Source organism: Colossoma macropomum, unplaced genomic scaffold (genome assembly GCF_904425465.1).
Source record: "Colossoma macropomum unplaced genomic scaffold, Colossoma_macropomum, whole genome shotgun sequence".
Lineage (NCBI taxonomy): Eukaryota > Metazoa > Chordata > Actinopteri > Characiformes > Serrasalmidae > Colossoma > Colossoma macropomum.
This window is the reverse complement of record NW_023494807.1, coordinates 322,235-340,733: the sequence shown is the minus strand read 5'-3', so window position 1 is coordinate 340,733 and position 18,499 is coordinate 322,235. Positions and strand designations below refer to the sequence as shown.

General features: G+C 43.0%; 6 protein-coding genes and 2 non-coding genes across 8 annotated transcripts in view; 4 read left to right on the top strand and 4 right to left on the bottom strand.

Annotated features, from left to right (window-relative positions):
* The window catches only part of LOC118796880, a 38,625-nt gene extending 36,242 nt beyond the window's left edge, over window positions 1-2,383 (bottom strand). The window contains exon 1 of the mRNA XM_036556020.1: window positions 2,076-2,383. Within this exon, the coding sequence (XP_036411913.1) occupies window positions 2,076-2,368 (293 nt within the window). The 5' untranslated portion in view covers window positions 2,369-2,383. The remainder of the gene's footprint in view (window positions 1-2,075) is intronic.
* Window positions 185-375, bottom strand: LOC118797572. Its single transcript, XR_005005958.1, has one exon. It is a non-coding gene; the product is annotated as a U2 spliceosomal RNA (small nuclear RNA).
* LOC118796867 (histone H2B) lies at window positions 550-16,475 on the bottom strand. The gene is made up of 2 exons (XM_036556007.1): window positions 16,097-16,475; window positions 550-780 (listed from the first exon to the last, which is right to left on the bottom strand). The coding sequence occupies exon 1, from the start codon at window positions 16,472-16,474 to the stop codon at window positions 16,100-16,102; it is 375 nt and encodes a 124-aa protein (XP_036411900.1). The 5' UTR covers window position 16,475; the 3' UTR covers window positions 550-780; window positions 16,097-16,099.
* LOC118796866 (histone H2B) lies at window positions 642-1,198 on the bottom strand. Its single transcript, XM_036556006.1, has one exon. The coding sequence runs from the start codon at window positions 1,156-1,158 to the stop codon at window positions 784-786; it is 375 nt and encodes a 124-aa protein (XP_036411899.1). The 5' UTR covers window positions 1,159-1,198; the 3' UTR covers window positions 642-783.
* Window positions 7,977-9,514, top strand: LOC118796868 (histone H2B). The gene has a single exon (XM_036556008.1). It carries the CDS (start codon window positions 8,141-8,143, stop codon window positions 8,513-8,515), a length of 375 nt encoding a protein of 124 aa, XP_036411901.1. The 5' UTR covers window positions 7,977-8,140; the 3' UTR covers window positions 8,516-9,514.
* Window positions 8,924-9,114, top strand: LOC118797571. Its single transcript, XR_005005957.1, has one exon. It is a non-coding gene; the product is annotated as a U2 spliceosomal RNA (small nuclear RNA).
* Window positions 12,387-13,534, top strand: LOC118796849 (histone H1-like). Its single transcript, XM_036555990.1, has one exon. The coding sequence runs from the start codon at window positions 12,436-12,438 to the stop codon at window positions 13,057-13,059; it is 624 nt and encodes a 207-aa protein (XP_036411883.1). The 5' UTR covers window positions 12,387-12,435; the 3' UTR covers window positions 13,060-13,534.
* LOC118796859 (histone H2A-like) lies at window positions 13,739-14,733 on the top strand. Its single transcript, XM_036556000.1, has one exon. The coding sequence runs from the start codon at window positions 13,852-13,854 to the stop codon at window positions 14,236-14,238; it is 387 nt and encodes a 128-aa protein (XP_036411893.1). The 5' UTR covers window positions 13,739-13,851; the 3' UTR covers window positions 14,239-14,733.
* Window positions 16,476-18,499: the final 2,024 nt, after the last annotated feature.

Sequence of the window (18,499 nt, the reverse complement as noted above, 5' to 3'; positions counted from 1 at the left end):
GTATTAGCAGCAATGTTCCAGATGGAGGGGAGAGTGACCCCGATGATCTTCTCAGCTGTCCTCACTATTCACTGTAGGGACTTGCAGTCGGAGGCAGTGCAATTCCCAAACCAGGCAATGATGCAGCTGCTCACCACAGTCCCCCTGCAGATCATCCTGAAGATGGGGTTAAGGGGCTTTCTAAAGGAGGTGCACCGTTCTCGGAAGAACTGCAATACCAGGTCGATGCGTGGAGCGGACGGAGCAAGCTCCTCTTCCGTCTCCTTGTTGTAAATATCAATTTAATGTGTAGCCCTCATATAGAGGACGTATCAGATATTAAACTAATAAGAACAGATACTACACTTGATCAAGTACAAAAGGCCGAGAAGCAATAAAATGGCAAAATAATATTAAAAGAATACATAAGCTCTTACAATAACAGAAGTGCACAATTTTTTTTTTTATTCATAAATACACACATGCATGTCAAGAAAAGAAAAAAAATAAATAAAAATAAAGAGGTTTAGAAGCGTTATAACTCAAAACAAAGCCTGGATGCTTCCCTTATTTTACAGGTGTTTGCAGAAGGAACTGCAGATCACGTACTGGAACAAACACACTTCTGTATCACGTATGCCACGTATACACAAACCAAAGGATGTGCATTTAAACACTTACATAACTCATTCTACTACAAGCCTTACAGTTACCCACACAAAATAAGCTCTTTAAGCGGAAACATGGGTGGCTCTTAAAAGAGCCGTTGGGTTTGATGTTGTTGATGAAGCTTTTCGTCACTTCTTACTTGGAGCTGGTGTACTTGGTGACGGCCTTGGTGCCCTCGGACACGGCGTGCTTGGCCAGCTCACCGGGAAGAAGCAGGCGCACGGCGGTCTGGATCTCCCTGGACGTGATCGTGGAGCGTTTGTTGTAATGAGCCAAACGGGACGACTCACCGGCGATGCGCTCGAAAATGTCGTTGACGAACGAGTTCATGATGCCCATCGCCTTGGAGGAAATGCCGGTGTCGGGGTGGACCTGCTTCAGCACCTTGTACACGTAGATCGCGTAGCTCTCCTTCCTGGACTTTCTGCGCTTCTTACCTCCCTTACCAGCCGTCTTAGTCACGGCTTTCTTGGAGCCCTTCTTCGGGGCGGACTTGGCGGGTTCAGGCATAGCTTTCTCTTCTTCGAGTACAACCGAAGACTGAGGAAGCGCGCCCGGCACCGGCTTATCTAGACTCCGATATTCAAATTATAGCTCCGCCCTTCTGAATGCAGACAAGCGATCATTGGACAACAATCAATCGTTCGATTTGCGGGCAACGCCCCGCCCCTCCCCCCTCCCCCCTCCCCCTCCTTCTCTTCCCAGCTCAAGACTTTTCCTTTGTTCGCCTTCCCGCGCATTCTTATCTACTGTGTGCCATGTATAATACATACGTTCCTATCAGTTATACGATTATGAACTCACGAAAGCGCATGAAATATATCACATATTTTCGGCACAGTGTAAGGTTTAAAAGTGTGACTGTGTGTGTTTGTGTGTGGTAGGACGCACTCTGTTCTTATTTATATATATATATATATATATATATATATATAGTCTATTTTAATTCTTATTTTATTTACTACTGCAAAGTGTTTGTCGGATACTGTGCACTGAGAGCTCAAACTCCTTGTATGTGTAAGCGTACCTGGCCAATTAAGCTCGATTCCGATAAAGTTCAATTTTAAAACTTTTTTAAAAGCTTTTTCTTGAGTGCTTTGAGACTTTCCCCGTTGTGAGACTAATAAACGATTACCTTGATTCTGAAATAAAAATATTAAAATATTTTAAACTTTTTTAGGGGGGACCGTCCAGCTAGTTGAAGCTTTCGCCCCCACTCCTTTCCCAGTTATGTCAGTATCAAATTAAGGTCATACCGTCAGTGTTTAAGAGGTAAAATCATTAGCAAGTCGGAATGCAATAAAAGTCTGCTTTTATCACTACATGATCATAAGGAAAAACTCTTCTGGTGGGTCTGTGGGGGGCTCTTAAAAGAGCCGTTGGATTTGTCGTTGTTCGAGTCGAGCGTTTAGCCTCCGAAGCCGTACAGGGTTCGTCCCTGACGCTTCAGGGCATAAACCACATCCATGGCGGTGACGGTCTTCCTCTTGGCGTGCTCGGTGTAGGTGACGGCGTCCCTGATCACGTTCTCCAGGAACACCTTGAGCACGCCGCGGGTCTCCTCATAGATCAGACCAGAGATACGCTTGACACCGCCACGGCGAGCCAGACGACGGATAGCTGGCTTGGTGATGCCCTGGATGTTATCGCGAAGCACTTTGCGGTGACGCTTAGCGCCTCCTTTACCGAGACCTTTTCCTCCTTTTCCTCTACCAGACATGCTGCTTAGCTCTTCACTTGATGGCTGCAAACAGAATCAATGGCAAACGGAGCGCTGTACGTGCCTGTTATGCTCCTCTACAGGACCTAGTTGAAACCAAGGAACGGGAGGCGGAGCCACGCACAACAGACACTACAGAGAAAACAGCAACACGATGGAATCAAGGAAAACACACAAAGCAAATACTGCCATGAAATAAATATCCCCCGTATTATTATAACTATAACTATTACTAATACTTTTATTAGTGGTATCATTTCACAGCCTTATAATATTATCAATACTCTATGTGCAATATGCTAAAATATACTTATGGTTTAAAGATGTTTTGCTCTTTTATTTATATTGTTTATTTTCTTAATTTTGAGAAAAATAGAATTTGTTTTTATCTTTAGTACTATGCAAATTGTCTTTGCAGTAATAAGTAACAAACTGTAACCTTGTTAAATATGTATGAGTGTGTGTGTGTGTGTGTGTGTGTGTGTGTGTGTGTGTGTGAGAGAGAGAGAGAGAGAGAGAGAGAGAGATATTATATACAATATCCTGTGGTCAAACTGTGAACTGGCAAGTCTGAGAAAGACCACTAGACTCCTTATTGTAAATGCCGAACTACTATAAGAAATTATGTGGTTTGGTTGTTATAATTACAGTAAAATGATTGTAATTTCAGTTCCAATTTTATTTATTTACGCAGCGTCACAAACACAGTAATTCAATAAGTCACTCAGCTACACAATATTTCCACAATATCTCTTATTCTACTGCTTGCAGGTTCACATTTTGACCACACGAGGGCATCCAAGCTCCATCGATGACAAGTCGCCCTCAGCCTAAAACACAATTATTATTTTTTTGTTCTCTTTAAGGTACTTTTGAAATTTTTATTGCTTCTTCTTACAAATGAGATTAAATCTCCAGTTCGGTAGAGAGTGAGGTGGATGAGCTCGTCAACAGGGCAGTTTGGCCATGTTTTAGTTGTAAACCAAACAAAGAGAATATGAAATAGAAAATGGGTAAAATGGAAGACTGGTGTAGTAGTGGTGACTGGTGGAGTAATTTTGTTTCAAATTTCTCTTTGCTACTGTGATCACTGGTGGATGTGACTGAGAGCTGGGAGAGTCTGGTGTGGGGACTGGTGTGTAGTTGGCCCCATATTTTGTACTGTACATTATGTAGATGTCATCAAGACCACCATGAGACTTTTGATCCCACCTGAAACAAAGGAGTGAAGGGATATAAATTATCCCCTGTAATCAAATGTTTGTCTTTTACTACATAAAAACTGTTTCAAGAATATATTGGTTTGGCTTTGTGTCTTTGAGACCTGCAGTATGTTTGTGTGTGTTTCTTCTATTCATGGACATCATGGAATCTTCGAGGATGAGGATGTTCACGAGGAATCACATCATCTTTGTTCACTAATCAGTGAATTGTGTTTAATTATGTGGCAGAACAAAAGTCTCCATTAAAATAGTTTTGATAAGTACTGACGAATATGCAGTTGCTTGCATAGTTTGTCTGATTTACATGTAATTTGCATAAATGTGTAAAATGCTTTCCTCCAAGTCTGTGCTAGGTGGTGGAGAGACTTAAGCATGGATAGATTAATGACAGGGCCTATAGGTCCAGTGCACAGGGGCCTCTGACCACAGGGCCCAGGGTGGCAAAGGCCCTGTCCACCACTGGTATTAACATCTGTCTGAAGTGATCTGATTTCAAGTGGACAGCGAGACATAAATGATTAAGTGTTATCTGTTCTCAGCCCATACGTGGATGTGGCTCTTATTTCAAGCTTTATATTATTATTCCCAGGCAAAAATTTGATAAATTAAAAGCCCTTGAATATACATTGAAAAAATACATTAAATAAAGGCCAGTTAACAGACACCCAGCTACCAAATTTATAATAATGATAAAAAAAAAACACACAATACTGCAGAAATATTACTAGCAACAAATAATAGTATAATAAACATTAATTGATAATCAATAATTGTGTTATTATTGCTGTTCAAACACACATAAACAGAGGCAATCTGTTTATTTGGGTGATGTTATTGTCAGAAAGTTCTGCCCAGGGGTCTTGTGAGTCCACAATCCATCCTTGGTCTTAAAGATGCTCTCATCTCTGACCTTGCTCATGTCTCTCTCTCTCTCTCTCTCTCTCTCTCTCTCTCTCTCTCTCTCTCCCTCTAATTTAGCTTTTTTTGTGGCATGCTCATAACTATTTTTTTATTTTTACTTTTTTTTTATCATACTCTGAATGTTTTTGGCTGTGATGGACTGGCGACCTGTCCAGGGTCTATCCTGCCTTCTGCCCAATGATTGCTGGGAATGTTTCCTTTTGTTTTCCTGTAATTCTATAATTTATTTTTTATATGAATTCGATCATGTTTCTATTTGAATCCCGGTGTGTGGTCTTCTTCCTTTTACCTTTTGAAGTTTATCACATAGCATAAACTGTGAATGGTTGTTTTTCATGCACGTATAAATATTTCTTAGTCCTGCTGTAGTAAATTACCCAACAAAAGTCATGATGAACCAAACAACACGTTAATATTATACCCAGCTAACATCACCTCCTTTCAGCTTTGGTTCCCAACCCTGGTCCTGGAGCTCCTGCCCTGCACATTTTAGTGTTCTGTCTGCTCTCAGCACACCTGATCCACCTGATCAGCTCATTAACAAACCCTTCCTGAGCTGAAGCTGTGTGCTACAGCAGGAAAAGCATTAAAACATTCAGAACCGGGGGTCCAGAACATGTCATCATAAAATAATTATCATAAGGCTGTGCACAACTCTGCAATGTTATGATCTGAGCATCAGCGTCACCTGAAGAGCATCACAGACCTGTTATATTCTGATTCCAACCACTATCAAAATCATATCCAGATCAATGAGGAACGAGTCGCCAACTGGGTCTGTCCAGAACCAACATACCCAAATGACCATCCTGCATATGTGGCTTAGCCTAGACATCCAAATAGCTTTGATTTAAATGTTTATTGTATTGTGCAAGCATTTCATAAATAAATCTATGTATTTCTAAGCTGAAAAAGAAAATGCACAAAGATGTTTCATGTTTTGCATACATTTTGATTTTTGTACTTCACTCACTGTTTCTTTAAGATTATATCCTTAAGTTCAATATTAATGCACTAAGGTTATGATACTTCTTATGAAAATAATTGTTTATTGTAATGTTTATATTATTTTTGTATTTTTCTTTTTCAATTCGGTTATTAAATTATGAACATGCGGCTTTAAAATGCATGTGAAATGAAAGGTTGTGAAGCACTGTCACAGTTTCCCCAATGCTCCTTTAAGTGTGCCTGTCTCTTCCCCTGTGTTGCAGCCATGTGCTTTTGTGTTTGACCCGTCAGCTGCTGCCTCCAGATGCTCCAGCTGCCCATGCTAGGCCTCCGGACCTGTTAACTGATGAGCCTCCTGACATTTTGGCCCCTTCACCCGCCTTGTATTGTCCCGCAGCAGCCCAGGACATTGCTGTTGTACAGCAGCTGCTCAGGATGTGGCAGTTGGTTGCACAGACATTCGCCTCTCTGCCCGCCACCCTTCCAGTTCTCTGCCCGGCCTAGGAGTTCACGTTCTGTGTGTTCCAATGTGTCTGTTCAGTCTCTTACCGCAGAGTTTGTTTCTGTTCCTGTTTCTCTTACTGTGCCTGTTACTGCTCATGTTTCTGTACCCGTTTCTGGGTTTGTGTCTGTCCCTGTTCCTGTCACTATCTCGGTCCCTGTTACTGTCATGATCTCTGTACCTGTTTCTATAGTTATCCAGTCCCTTACCCAGTTTAATTACTGTCCCAGTCTAGTGTTATGTCTCTTTTTCCAGTCTGGTGTCACATCTTCCAGTTTTCCATCTGCCATTCTGTCCAGTGTCCTATCCCCTGTCTAACCTGGGTCCCACTGTAAATGGCCTTTTGTATTCGTGCCTCAGAGCAGTAAGGCAAGCAGATAATTTTACTGAGTGATGTAATTAAACTGCTTTCCATCAAGGGGCTCCACTTCCAAATGAAACAGTAACATAAAACTGTTGATCCATGTAAACTATTTCAACTCAGTTAGGTCTATTATATCTGTGTATGTAATCATCATTTATGACAAATGAATCTGAGTCTGTTGTGGTTTAAGGCACAAAAAATAATGCACTTAATAAATAATAATAAAAAAAAAATCAGAATCTTTGATCAGTCTTTTGATCAGAGTTTATTAAAAGATCTTTCAGTTTCAACCAACTCTTTACCAGTTGACCTCTCCACGCTTCCCCACAGTGGCTGCTGCTGCAAGGATGGACAGGCTTTACAGAACACTGTAAAGTAAAATACGAGGGATATTTATTTCATGGCAGTATTTGCTTTGTGTGTTTTCCTTGATTCCATCGTGTTGCTGTTTTCTCTGTAGTGTCTGTTGTGCGTGGCTCCGCCTCCCGTTCCTTGGTTTCAACTAGGTCCTGTAGAGGAGCATAACAGGCACGTACAGCGCTCCGTTTGCCATTGATTCTGTTTGCAGCCATCAAGTGAAGAGCTAAGCAGCATGTCTGGTAGAGGAAAAGGAGGAAAAGGTCTCGGTAAAGGAGGCGCTAAGCGTCACCGCAAAGTGCTTCGCGATAACATCCAGGGCATCACCAAGCCAGCTATCCGTCGTCTGGCTCGCCGTGGCGGTGTCAAGCGTATCTCTGGTCTGATCTATGAGGAGACCCGCGGCGTGCTCAAGGTGTTCCTGGAGAACGTGATCAGGGACGCCGTCACCTACACCGAGCACGCCAAGAGGAAGACCGTCACCGCCATGGATGTGGTTTATGCCCTGAAGCGTCAGGGACGAACCCTGTACGGCTTCGGAGGCTAAACGCTCGACTCGAACAACGACAAATCCAACGGCTCTTTTAAGAGCCCCCCACAGACCCACCAGAAGAGTTTTTCCTTATGATCATGTAGTGATAAAAGCAGACTTTTATTGCATTCCGACTTGCTAATGATTTTACCTCTTAAACACTGACGGTATGACCTTAATTTGATACTGACATAACTGGGAAAGGAGTGGGGGCGAAAGCTTCAACTAGCTGGACGGTCCCCCCTAAAAAAGTTTAAAATATTTTAATATTTTTATTTCAGAATCAAGGTAATCGTTTATTAGTCTCACAACGGGGAAAGTCTCAAAGCACTCAAGAAAAAGCTTTTAAAAAAGTTTTAAAATTGAACTTTATCGGAATCGAGCTTAATTGGCCAGGTACGCTTACACATACAAGGAGTTTGAGCTCTCAGTGCACAGTATCCGACAAACACTTTGCAGTAGTAAATAAAATAAGAATTAAAATAGACTAAAAAAAAAAAAAAATATATATATATATATATATATATATATAAATAAGAGCAGAGTGCGTCCTACCACACACAAACACACACAGTCACACTTTTAAACCTTACACTGTGCCGAAAATATGTGATATATTTCATGCGCTTTCGTGAGTTCATAATCGTATAACTGATAGGAACGTATGTATTATACATGGCACACAGTAGATAAGAATGCGCGGGAAGGCGAACAAAGGAAAAGTCTTGAGCTGGGAAGAGAAGGAGGGGGAGGGGGGAGGGGGGAGGGGCGGGGCGTTGCCCGCAAATCGAACGATTGATTGTTGTCCAATGATCGCTTGTCTGCATTCAGAAGGGCGGAGCTATAATTTGAATATCGGAGTCTAGATAAGCCGGTGCCGGGCGCGCTTCCTCAGTCTTCGGTTGTACTCGAAGAAGAGAAAGCTATGCCTGAACCCGCCAAGTCCGCCCCGAAGAAGGGCTCCAAGAAAGCCGTGACTAAGACGGCTGGTAAGGGAGGTAAGAAGCGCAGAAAGTCCAGGAAGGAGAGCTACGCGATCTACGTGTACAAGGTGCTGAAGCAGGTCCACCCCGACACCGGCATTTCCTCCAAGGCGATGGGCATCATGAACTCGTTCGTCAACGACATTTTCGAGCGCATCGCCGGTGAGTCGTCCCGTTTGGCTCATTACAACAAACGCTCCACGATCACGTCCAGGGAGATCCAGACCGCCGTGCGCCTGCTTCTTCCCGGTGAGCTGGCCAAGCACGCCGTGTCCGAGGGCACCAAGGCCGTCACCAAGTACACCAGCTCCAAGTAAGAAGTGACGAAAAGCTTCATCAACAACATCAAACCCAACGGCTCTTTTAAGAGCCACCCATGTTTCCGCTTAAAGAGCTTATTTTGTGTGGGTAACTGTAAGGCTTGTAGTAGAATGAGTTATGTAAGTGTTTAAATGCACATCCTTTGGTTTGTGTATACGTGGCATACGTGATACAGAAGTGTGTTTGTTCCAGTACGTGATCTGCAGTTCCTTCTGCAAACACCTGTAAAATAAGGGAAACATCCAGGCTTTGTTTTGAGTTATAACGCTTCTAAACCTCTTTATTTTTATTTATTTTTTTTCTTTTCTTGACATGCATGTGTGTATTTATGAATAAAAAAAAAAATTGTGCACTTCTGTTATTGTAAGAGCTTATGTATTCTTTTAATATTATTTTGCCATTTTATTGCTTCTCGGCCTTTTGTACTTGATCAAGTGTAGTATCTGTTCTTATTAGTTTAATATCTGATACGTCCTCTATATGAGGGCTACACATTAAATTGATATTTACAACAAGGAGACGGAAGAGGAGCTTGCTCCGTCCGCTCCACGCATCGACCTGGTATTGCAGTTCTTCCGAGAACGGTGCACCTCCTTTAGAAAGCCCCTTAACCCCATCTTCAGGATGATCTGCAGGGGGACTGTGGTGAGCAGCTGCATCATTGCCTGGTTTGGGAATTGCACTGCCTCCGACTGCAAGTCCCTACAGTGAATAGTGAGGACAGCTGAGAAGATCATCGGGGTCACTCTCCCCTCCATCTGGAACATTGCTGCTAATACAGTGTTTGCACTTTCTTCACTCTAGTACTGTGTACCTACCTCAGGAACTGCTGTGTTCACGTATGTTACAATCTGACTGCGGAAACTCACAGATCACAATAATCACAAGAAATGAGTGCTGTGTCGGCGCTGCACTGTCCTGTTTGTTTACTGTGTCTGAATGTCTGTTTTATTTATTGTATTTATTGTATTGTTTCTAGTTAGATTTTTTTTTTTTTTGCATTTGTTTCTATTTTATTTTTATTTATTTTAAATTTTTTTTTTTGCACACTTACATCTGCACGTTTGCACTTTGCATTGTCTATTTTGTTCCTTGTTGCACCGTGTTGTTCCTTGGAGGAACGTAATTTCACTCCACTGTGTACTTGTACATAGATGGAATGACAATAAAAGCCTCTTGACTTGACTTGACTTTAAGGCTTTTGAATAGTGGAATAAGAGGAGGTCAGTGTGTGTGGTACAAATGGGAAAAACTATGAAACTGCTTCAAAAATAAATATTATGAGTATAACAATGAAGGTTATACTGTATGCCCTGCAGAAGTATGTTGAATGTATGAGTAAGCAAAACTTTTTTCTTTGTATTATTACTATTGTTGTTATTGTTTATGACATAAATAAAAATTAAATAAGAGTAAGTTAAAGTAGGTAAGATGCTAGGCCTTATTATGTACAGCCAGGCATTAGGCCCATGATGCAGTTAGAGTAAGTAGGCCTTAGGCTAATGCTGAAGTGCCACAGAGTACAGGTGGGTAAAGAGCTAAACCTTAGGCTATTGCTGCTGGTAGAATAAGCAAAAGTAGTTTTATATAGATTTATCACTAAGCCTCTGGCTTCTAAAGTAGTCAGAGTTAGTAAAGGTAGCTGTGGAGCTTTCAGACTAGGCCTCAGGCTTAAAATGTAGATGGAGCAAATGATAGCAGGTTAGAGTGAGTAGCAGTAGCTATGGAGCTAAAGTTAAATGATGTTAAAGTAGGGCAGGGCCCCAGGCTTGTGAAGGAGTAAGAGTGAGTGAACTGAGATGTATAGTTAGATTTATGATGAAGTTGTAAAATAGCAGCAGGTGCAGAGCTAGGCTTTTAGCTAATGATACAGTTTAAGCAAGCCAAAATCAAGCCTTTCATCTGTACACTGGCTGAAAATGTAGTTAGAGTAAGTTATATTAGGTTTTTGGTTTATGGTCAAGTTGGAGAACGTGAAAATAGGTTTAGGGCAAGGCCTTAGGCTTATGATGAAGTCAGAGTAAGCAAAGGGAGGCATCTAGCTAGGTTTTGTGTCTTTGTTGCAGTAAAGTAAATAACAGTGGATTCATGAGGAGGTTAGAATAAAACATAAATCTAAGGTGTAGCTCTATAAGCCCTTTTACTTACTCTGTATATATTTTAAGTCTAACGCTTATGATGCAGCTAGTGTAAGCAAAAGTAGGCTTTCAGCGAGGCCGCAAGCTTATAATGTAGAAAGCTTAAGGAAGTGTTGCTATAGAGCTCAGTCTTAGGTTTATGAATAAATAAGAGATTGTAAAAGTCAGTATAGGGTGATGTCTTAGGCCTCTAAAGAAGTTAGAGTTGGCAAAATGAGATTTCCAGTAAGTGATGGTAGGTTTAGAATGAGGCCCTATAGGCTTGTAGTGTAGTTAGTGTGAGAACAAGATGTTATAGTGCTACAGTTAAAGAATGTCAAAGTAATCTTAAGGCAGGGCCTCCGGCTTGTGAAGTAGTAAGAGTGAGTGAAAACCGAAATTTATAGTGCTCCATTAGACTTATGATGAAGCTGTAAAATTAAATCAGGTACAGAACTAGGCTTTAAGCTCATGTTGTAGTTAGAGTAGGCCAAATTTGTCTTACATCTAGCCCTCAAGCTTAACATGTATTTAGAGTAATAGCAAATTTAGAATTAGGCCTTTTTTGAGGTTTATGGTGAAATTAGTTAAAGTGAAAGTAGATTGAGGGCAAGGCCTTGACCGTTGCTGAGGTCAGAGTAAGGTGATGACCCCTCCTTGCCCATCCCAAATGGTTACACACCATTATCTCCAACTTTCATGACTACTTTGAATACCATTATATCCAAACCTTACAAAGTTTCTTTTATTATCGTTCACATCATTGTTAACGTCATTATTATTATTTTTTTTTATCAAGAATAATTCCATTATTTCCAAACCAAAAAGTAACATATATTTTTTTATATTAACATATATGTGATCACAGGCCAAGGCCACAATCAGGCTAAGGCTTTTACACTTTATTGACTTTGTGTATTACTACTATTCAATATGGTTACAACTAGGTCTGTCTACGTATGTTCTTTTCTCCTTCAAAGACGTTTTAGTTTTAAAATGGAACAAACAGGTTCTTCTCTCTGTGTGTGCCTTTCCTAGATGTGGCCTACTTGGCCCACACCACTGCACTTTGCGTTCACACTCAGGGTCACCCACACACACACAAAGCCATAGAGTATGGAGAGCCATACAGTAAAATATAATGACATAATAATGCTTTCCATATGAGATTTGGGTTATTTCGCACTGGTCAAGTTCATTTACATGGCGTTTTTTACGACAGCACATCAGCAGAGAGCAGGCTCTGGCCCCGCGGGCCGCCGACCTCACGCCTGTGCTTTGCTCGCTCCAAGAGAGCCCGTTTTACACATAGTCAACGAGGCGCTCGGTCGCTGGAAGTTCGCCCACGCCCTCGCCGAGGCTCTCCCCGAACGCGCCGTTGAGCTCTCCGAAAGTTCACGCCGCCGTTTGCCACCGTTTTCCACCGATTATCGCGCCAAATACGCCGTCTTTCGTTCGGAGCGGCGACCGCCCGGCGCGCTTTTGAGAGCGCCCTGTAAAACGAGGCGTCGCTGTGCACCCATTCCCGGACTGGGGACACACGGCAGAGCCTCTTCTAGAGGAACGAGCCGTTGGACGCTCGCCAAGCAGCGCATTCTGTCGTATTTTGCCCGATAAATGCCACGAGAAAACACAAATCTGAGCGCGTCACTGAGACAAAGAGGCACAGCGCCCGCGTGGTTGAGTCTACACCGTTCTCATGTGCCCTTTAAGGGGCCGGCTCCCAGCCTGAGAGGGAGGTTCCTCTGAACAGTCTAGTTTGTGCTCTTTCTCGCTCCGCTCGCAGCAAAAGCAGAACGATGGCGGAAGTCGCTCCTGCTCCAGCCGCCGCGCCGGCCAAAGCTCCTAAGAAGAAAAGCGCTGCCCGGCCCAAGAAAGCCGGCCCCAGCGTCGGCGAGCTCATCGTCAAGGCTGTTTCTCAGTCCAAGGAGAGGAGCGGCGTGTCTCTCGCCGCTCTCAAGAAGGCCCTGGCTGCCGGCGGCTACGACGTGGAGAAGAACAATTCCCGCGTCAAGCTCGCCGTCAAGAGCCTCGTGACGAAGGGCACCCTGGTGCAGACCAAAGGCACCGGTGCGTCAGGCTCCTTCAAGCTCAACAAGAAGCAAGCCGAGGCCAAGAAGAAGCCGGCGAAGAAAGCAGCAACCAAACCCAAGAAGGCGGCCGCCAAAAAGCCCGCCGCGGCCAAGAAGCCCAAGAAGGTAGCGGCGAAGAAGCCCGCGGCCGCCAAGAAGTCGCCGAAAAAAGCTAAAAAGGTAGCGGCGAAGAAGCCCGCGGCCGCCAAGAAAGTCGCCAAGTCTCCCAAAAAAGCCAAGAAGCCGGCGGCCCCGAAGAAGACGGCCAAGAGCCCGAAGAAAACAAAGGCGGTTAAGCCCAAAGCTGCCAAGCCCAAGACGGCGAAAAAGGCGGCTCCCAAGAAGAAGTAAACGTGCTGTTCACCCTCATGTCCTGTTTCTCCTATTGAAAAAAAAAACGGCTCTTTTAAGAGCCACCCACATTTTCCTATTAAAGAGTTCGATTTTCTTTCGTGCTGCACTTAAAAACTGGCCAGTTCGTAATATTTTAAAGCGCCAGGGTCAAAATTATGACCGAGTTGCCGTTTGCATTTACACGGATGAGAGTAGGAGCTGAAATTGGATAAAAAACAGCGAGGAGACAGGGACTTGCTTTGTTTCCTTCTTTGTTTCCTCATCTCTCAGTTCAGTTCAGGTTTGCTTTATTGACATGACAAATTTACATGTGTACTTTCAAAGTATTGAAAAAATTATATATCAAAAGTAAATAATATGCAAATAATAATAATAGTTACAAAACCAAGATTGATAACAACAAAGCAATTAAAAAGAGAAAGCGTTATCAATTAATTAAGTATACACAATAATAAAAAGAAAAACTATTTGATATGTGTCTGCAGCACATAATTTATCTTCATCTCCCAAAGTATCGTATGTATTTTATCTCTCTCTCTCTCTCTCTCTCTCTGTCTCTCTCTGTAACACATACACGCACGCGCGCGAGCGAAGGGGAGGTGGGGGGGGAGCAGAGATCTTGGAGAAGAAAGGTGGGCGGGCCCTAAGTGACGACGCTAATATGATTGGTTGTTGGATACCATCGCATTTTAGCCAATAGAAACATGGCAGCTTTGCCTATATGGAGGGCGTTCGGAAACGAATGCTTTTTATTTCAGTTTAGCTCCACAAACTAAACGTAAGTGCAAGATGAGTGGAAGGGGGAAAACCGGAGGTAAAGCTAGGGCGAAGGCCAAGACTCGCTCTTCCCGCGCCGGGCTGCAGTTCCCTGTGGGCCGTGTTCACAGGCTTCTGCGCAAAGGCAACTATGCCGAGCGCGTCGGCGCCGGCGCTCCAGTCTACTTGGCTGCCGTCCTGGAGTATCTGACCGCTGAGATCCTTGAGTTGGCGGGCAATGCCGCTCGCGACAACAAGAAGACTCGTATCATCCCTCGTCACCTGCAGTTGGCCGTTCGTAACGACGAGGAGCTCAACAAACTGCTCGGTGGAGTGACCATCGCTCAGGGTGGCGTGCTGCCCAACATTCAGGCTGTACTGCTGCCCAAGAAAACAGAGAAGGCGGCCAAGACCAAATAAATTGGGTTCTTCTGTCAAATTTAAAAAAAAAACAAAGGCTCTTTTAAGAGCCACCCACCATAGCAACAAAAGTGCAGTTTTTTTCCTTATGCTAAAAAGTAGAAAAAAACGACTTTCTATTGATCGTTAGTTCAATTCATTCTATCGTGTGTAGGATAGAATGAAATAAAAGCATCACAGCTTCACCACGTCCCACGATTGCGTACTGAATACCGTTCACCTTCCCGCGCATTCTTATCTACTGTTATGTACATTACATACGTTCCTGTCAGGTTTATTACTATAACAAGTTTAGGTTATTTTCATTCCGTACACACACACGTGCAAGTTATACGATTATGAACTCACGCATGAAATATATCACATTTTTGGCACAGTGCAAGCTTTAGAAGTGTGACTTAAAAGCTCTTATTTTGCTCGAATACAAGGCGAATAAACCCACATGAACGACTTTATAACTACGCGAAAGAAGGTCAAATAACAGGCGTGTAATAATGAATGATCCAAAAATCTGAGTAACGTTACACCGAACATGTAAAACAGAAAAAAACAAGAATGTGGTACATGAGCCCGCCAAGGCGTTGGGGCAGCGCCTTGTTATTTGAAAATGTTGGCGCGGCAGAAAACGCCCAATAGCGTTTAGCCATCGAGTGGGGAGCCGTCCAATGGAAGGCGGGCACATTCCGGACGCCCAATGAGCGGCGAGCAGCTCGAACCCTTAAAAGGGGCCGCGGTCTGTGCGCAGAGTTATTCCGTTTCTTTGGTGCAGAAGAACAGAGTTTGACGTCATGGCAAGAACCAAGCAGACCGCCCGTAAGTCTACCGGTGGCAAAGCCCCGAGGAAGCAGCTGGCTACCAAGGCTGCTCGTAAGAGCGCTCCGGCTACTGGCGGCGTCAAGAAGCCTCACCGTTACAGGCCCGGTACCGTAGCTCTGAGGGAGATCCGCCGTTACCAGAAATCCACAGAGCTGCTGATCCGTAAGCTGCCCTTCCAGCGCCTGGTGCGGGAGATCGCTCAGGACTTCAAGACCGATCTCCGCTTCCAGAGCTCTGCCGTCATGGCTCTGCAGGAGGCTAGCGAGGCGTACTTGGTGGGTCTGTTCGAGGACACTAATCTGTGCGCCATCCACGCCAAGAGAGTCACCATCATGCCTAAGGACATCCAGCTGGCTCGCCGTATCCGCGGAGAGCGCGCTTAACTTAAACGGAGCGCTCCCAGCTTTTTCCCCAAAAGTACCCAAAGGCTCTTTTAAGAGCCACCCAAGTGTTTCAGTTCAAAAGAGCAACTGTCCTAGTAACCCCCGAGTTTTTTTACGTGCTGACTTAATTGGTCTGTGTGAGGAGGAAGCTATGGTGCTGATATTCATTCCGTCTTTGAGGTGTGTCTGTAGTGTAAAGAACTAGTTTCGAGCCTCTCCGTTAAAATAAAGCAAAAAGAGCAGGAGTAGCTTGAGAATGATTGTGTAATGATCGGTGTGTATATGCGCTTGTGCATTTATACGAAATTGCGCGGGAAAATGAACCGGCCTACGGCGGAACATTTTCTCTCCACCTCCATTGAGAATGATGTAATACGGAGATCTGACACTGGCGTACTGCTCTTGGACATACAAATCTAGGTGTGTAGATGTGCTTATATATACTTGTGTATATATACTATATATGTACTTATGTGACAGTAGTTCATAGCCCAACACAGAGTAATGCGCGGGAACATGAACCGGAATACAACAGAAGTAACATTTTCTCTCCACCTTCATAAAACATCGTGCCGTCACTCCCATAAGGGAAAAGGCTCTTTAAGTGGAAACGTGGGTGGCTCTTAAAGAGCCGTTGGGTTTCATTAAATCTTCGTCACTTCTTACTTGGAGCTGGTGTACTTGGTGACAGCCTTGGTGCCCTCGGACACGGCGTGCTTGGCCAGCTCACCGGGAAGAAGCAGGCGCACGGCGGTCTGGATCTCCCTGGACGTGATGGTGGAGCGTTTGTTGTAATGAGCCAAACGGGACGACTCACCGGCGATGCGCTCGAAGATGTCGTTGACGAACGAGTTCATGATGCCCATCGCCTTGGAAGAAATGCCGGTGTCGGGGTGGACCTGCTTCAGCACCTTGTACACGTAGATAGCGTAGCTCTCCTTCCTGGACTTTCTGCGCTTCTTGCCTCCCTTACCAGCCGTCTTAGTCACGGCTTTCTTGGAGCCCTTCTTCGGGGCGGACTTGGCGGGTTCAGGCATGGTTTTCTTTTCTTCGAGTAAAACTGAAAAATGAGGAAGCGCGCCCGGCACCGGCTTATCTAGACTCCGAAATTCAAATTATAGCTCCGCCCTTCTAGTGCCCCCTGTGTTCAGTAAACATGTCCAGAACCCGATACGTTCTGTCCTGTGAACATTCTTCTCTCGAACACCACTGGATCCTCTGAATTACGAGGTCGTTAAAGAGTTGAAATATGAATATTGCTACATGTGAGAAATGTATTTTAAATTAGATTTTAAATGCCATATTTAAAATCAATATAAAGGACAACATTTGTTGTGTAATTCTTTATTTTCCCAGTTAGTACAATTATAAACCCTCACTACTTATATTTATGATATGAGATCAGGTTTATGAGGTTTAATGATAATGAGTAGCTTTGGCCAATAATTGATTTAGAATATCTAATTCATTAAACCATATAAGTGCTGATATTATAAATAATTATTATTCTTTTGTTCTCTTTAGGGTACTTTTGGAATTTTATTGCTTCTTTTTACAAATGAGACTAAATCTCCAGTTCGGTAGAGAGTGAGGTGGATGAGCTTGTCAGCAGGGCAGTTTGGCCATGTTTTAGTTGTAAACCAAACAAAGAGAATATGGATGTTAACAGTGTTACACGCTGTCTGTGCAAAATATAGTTAACATTATAAATTATAAATGTTTAAGTAATATTAGAAGGTAGCCTGGTTGGTAATAGTATGGTCACTATATTGTGGTATATGTTAATTATTGGGACAATGCAAGCTTTTAGGTGAAGCTCTGTTATGGTCACATGTGATGTCATCATAACTGAATGAATCATAATCATATTGTAATAATTATGCAGACAATTCTGTCTATATTGATATTATTGTCCAAGCTTGATGATATTTGAGATTTATAATCAGTGAGATTCATGAAGTTTATGGATTATGAGTATATTTTGAATATACTCATTTTGGCAGTCTAAATAGAAAATGGGTAAAATGGAAGACTGGTGTAGTAGTGGTGACTGGTGGAGTAATTTTGTTTCAAATTTCTCTTTGCTACTGTGATCACTGGTGGATGTGACCGAGAGCTGGGAGAGTCTGGTGTGGGGACTGGTGTGTAGTTGGCCCCATACTTTGTACTGTACATTCTGTAGATGTCATCAAGACCACCATGAGACTTTTGATCCCACCTGAAACAAAGGAGTGAAGGGATATAAATTATCCCCTGTAATCAAATGTTTGTCTTTTACTACATAAAAACTGTTTCAAGAATATATTGGTTTGGCTTTGTCTTTGAGGCCTGCAGTATGTTTGTGTGTGTTTCTTCTACTCATGGACATCATGGAATCTTCGAGGATGAGGATGTTCACGAGGAATCACATCATCTTTGTTCACTAATCAGTGAATTGTGTTCAATTATGTGGCAGAACAAAAGTCTCCATTATAATAGTTTTGATAAGTACTGACGAATATGCAGTTGCTTGCATAGTTTGTCTGATTTACATGTAATTTGCATAAATGTGTAAAATGCTTTCCTCCAAGTCTGTGCTAGGTGGTGGAGAGACTTAAGCATGGATAGATTAATGACAGGGCCTATAGGTCCAGTGCACAGGGGCCTCTGACCACAGGGCCCAGGGTGGCAAAGGCCCTGTCCACCACTGGTATTAACATCTGTCTGAAGTGATCTGATTTCAAGTGGACAGCGAGACATAAATGATTAAGTGTTATCTGTTCTCAGCCCATACATGGGTGTGGCTCTTATTTCAAGCTTTATATTATCATTCACAGGCAAAAATTTGATAAATTAAAAATTCTTTGAATATACATTGAAAAAATACATTAAATAAAGGCCAGAACAAATAGCAACAAATAATAGTCTAATAAACATTAATTGATAATCAATAATTGTGTTATTAGTGCTGTTCAACAAACAGAGGTAATCTGTTTATTTGGGTTATTTATTTTTTTTTATTTATTTATTTATTTTTTTGATGTTATTGTCAGAAAGTTCTGCCCAGGGGTCTTGTGAGTCCA

Bases quoted from the DNA above. Each gene is read 5' to 3' on its own strand.
- LOC118796868 (XM_036556008.1), top strand. From the start codon at position 8,141: ATGCCTGAACCCGCCAAGTCCGCCCCGAAGAAGGGCTCCAAGAAAGCC.
- LOC118796859 (XM_036556000.1), top strand. From the start codon at position 13,852: ATGAGTGGAAGGGGGAAAACCGGAGGTAAAGCTAGGGCGAAGGCCAAG.
- LOC118796867 (XM_036556007.1), bottom strand. From the start codon at position 16,474: ATGCCTGAACCCGCCAAGTCCGCCCCGAAGAAGGGCTCCAAGAAAGCC.
- LOC118796866 (XM_036556006.1), bottom strand. From the start codon at position 1,158: ATGCCTGAACCCGCCAAGTCCGCCCCGAAGAAGGGCTCCAAGAAAGCC.
- LOC118796849 (XM_036555990.1), top strand. From the start codon at position 12,436: ATGGCGGAAGTCGCTCCTGCTCCAGCCGCCGCGCCGGCCAAAGCTCCT.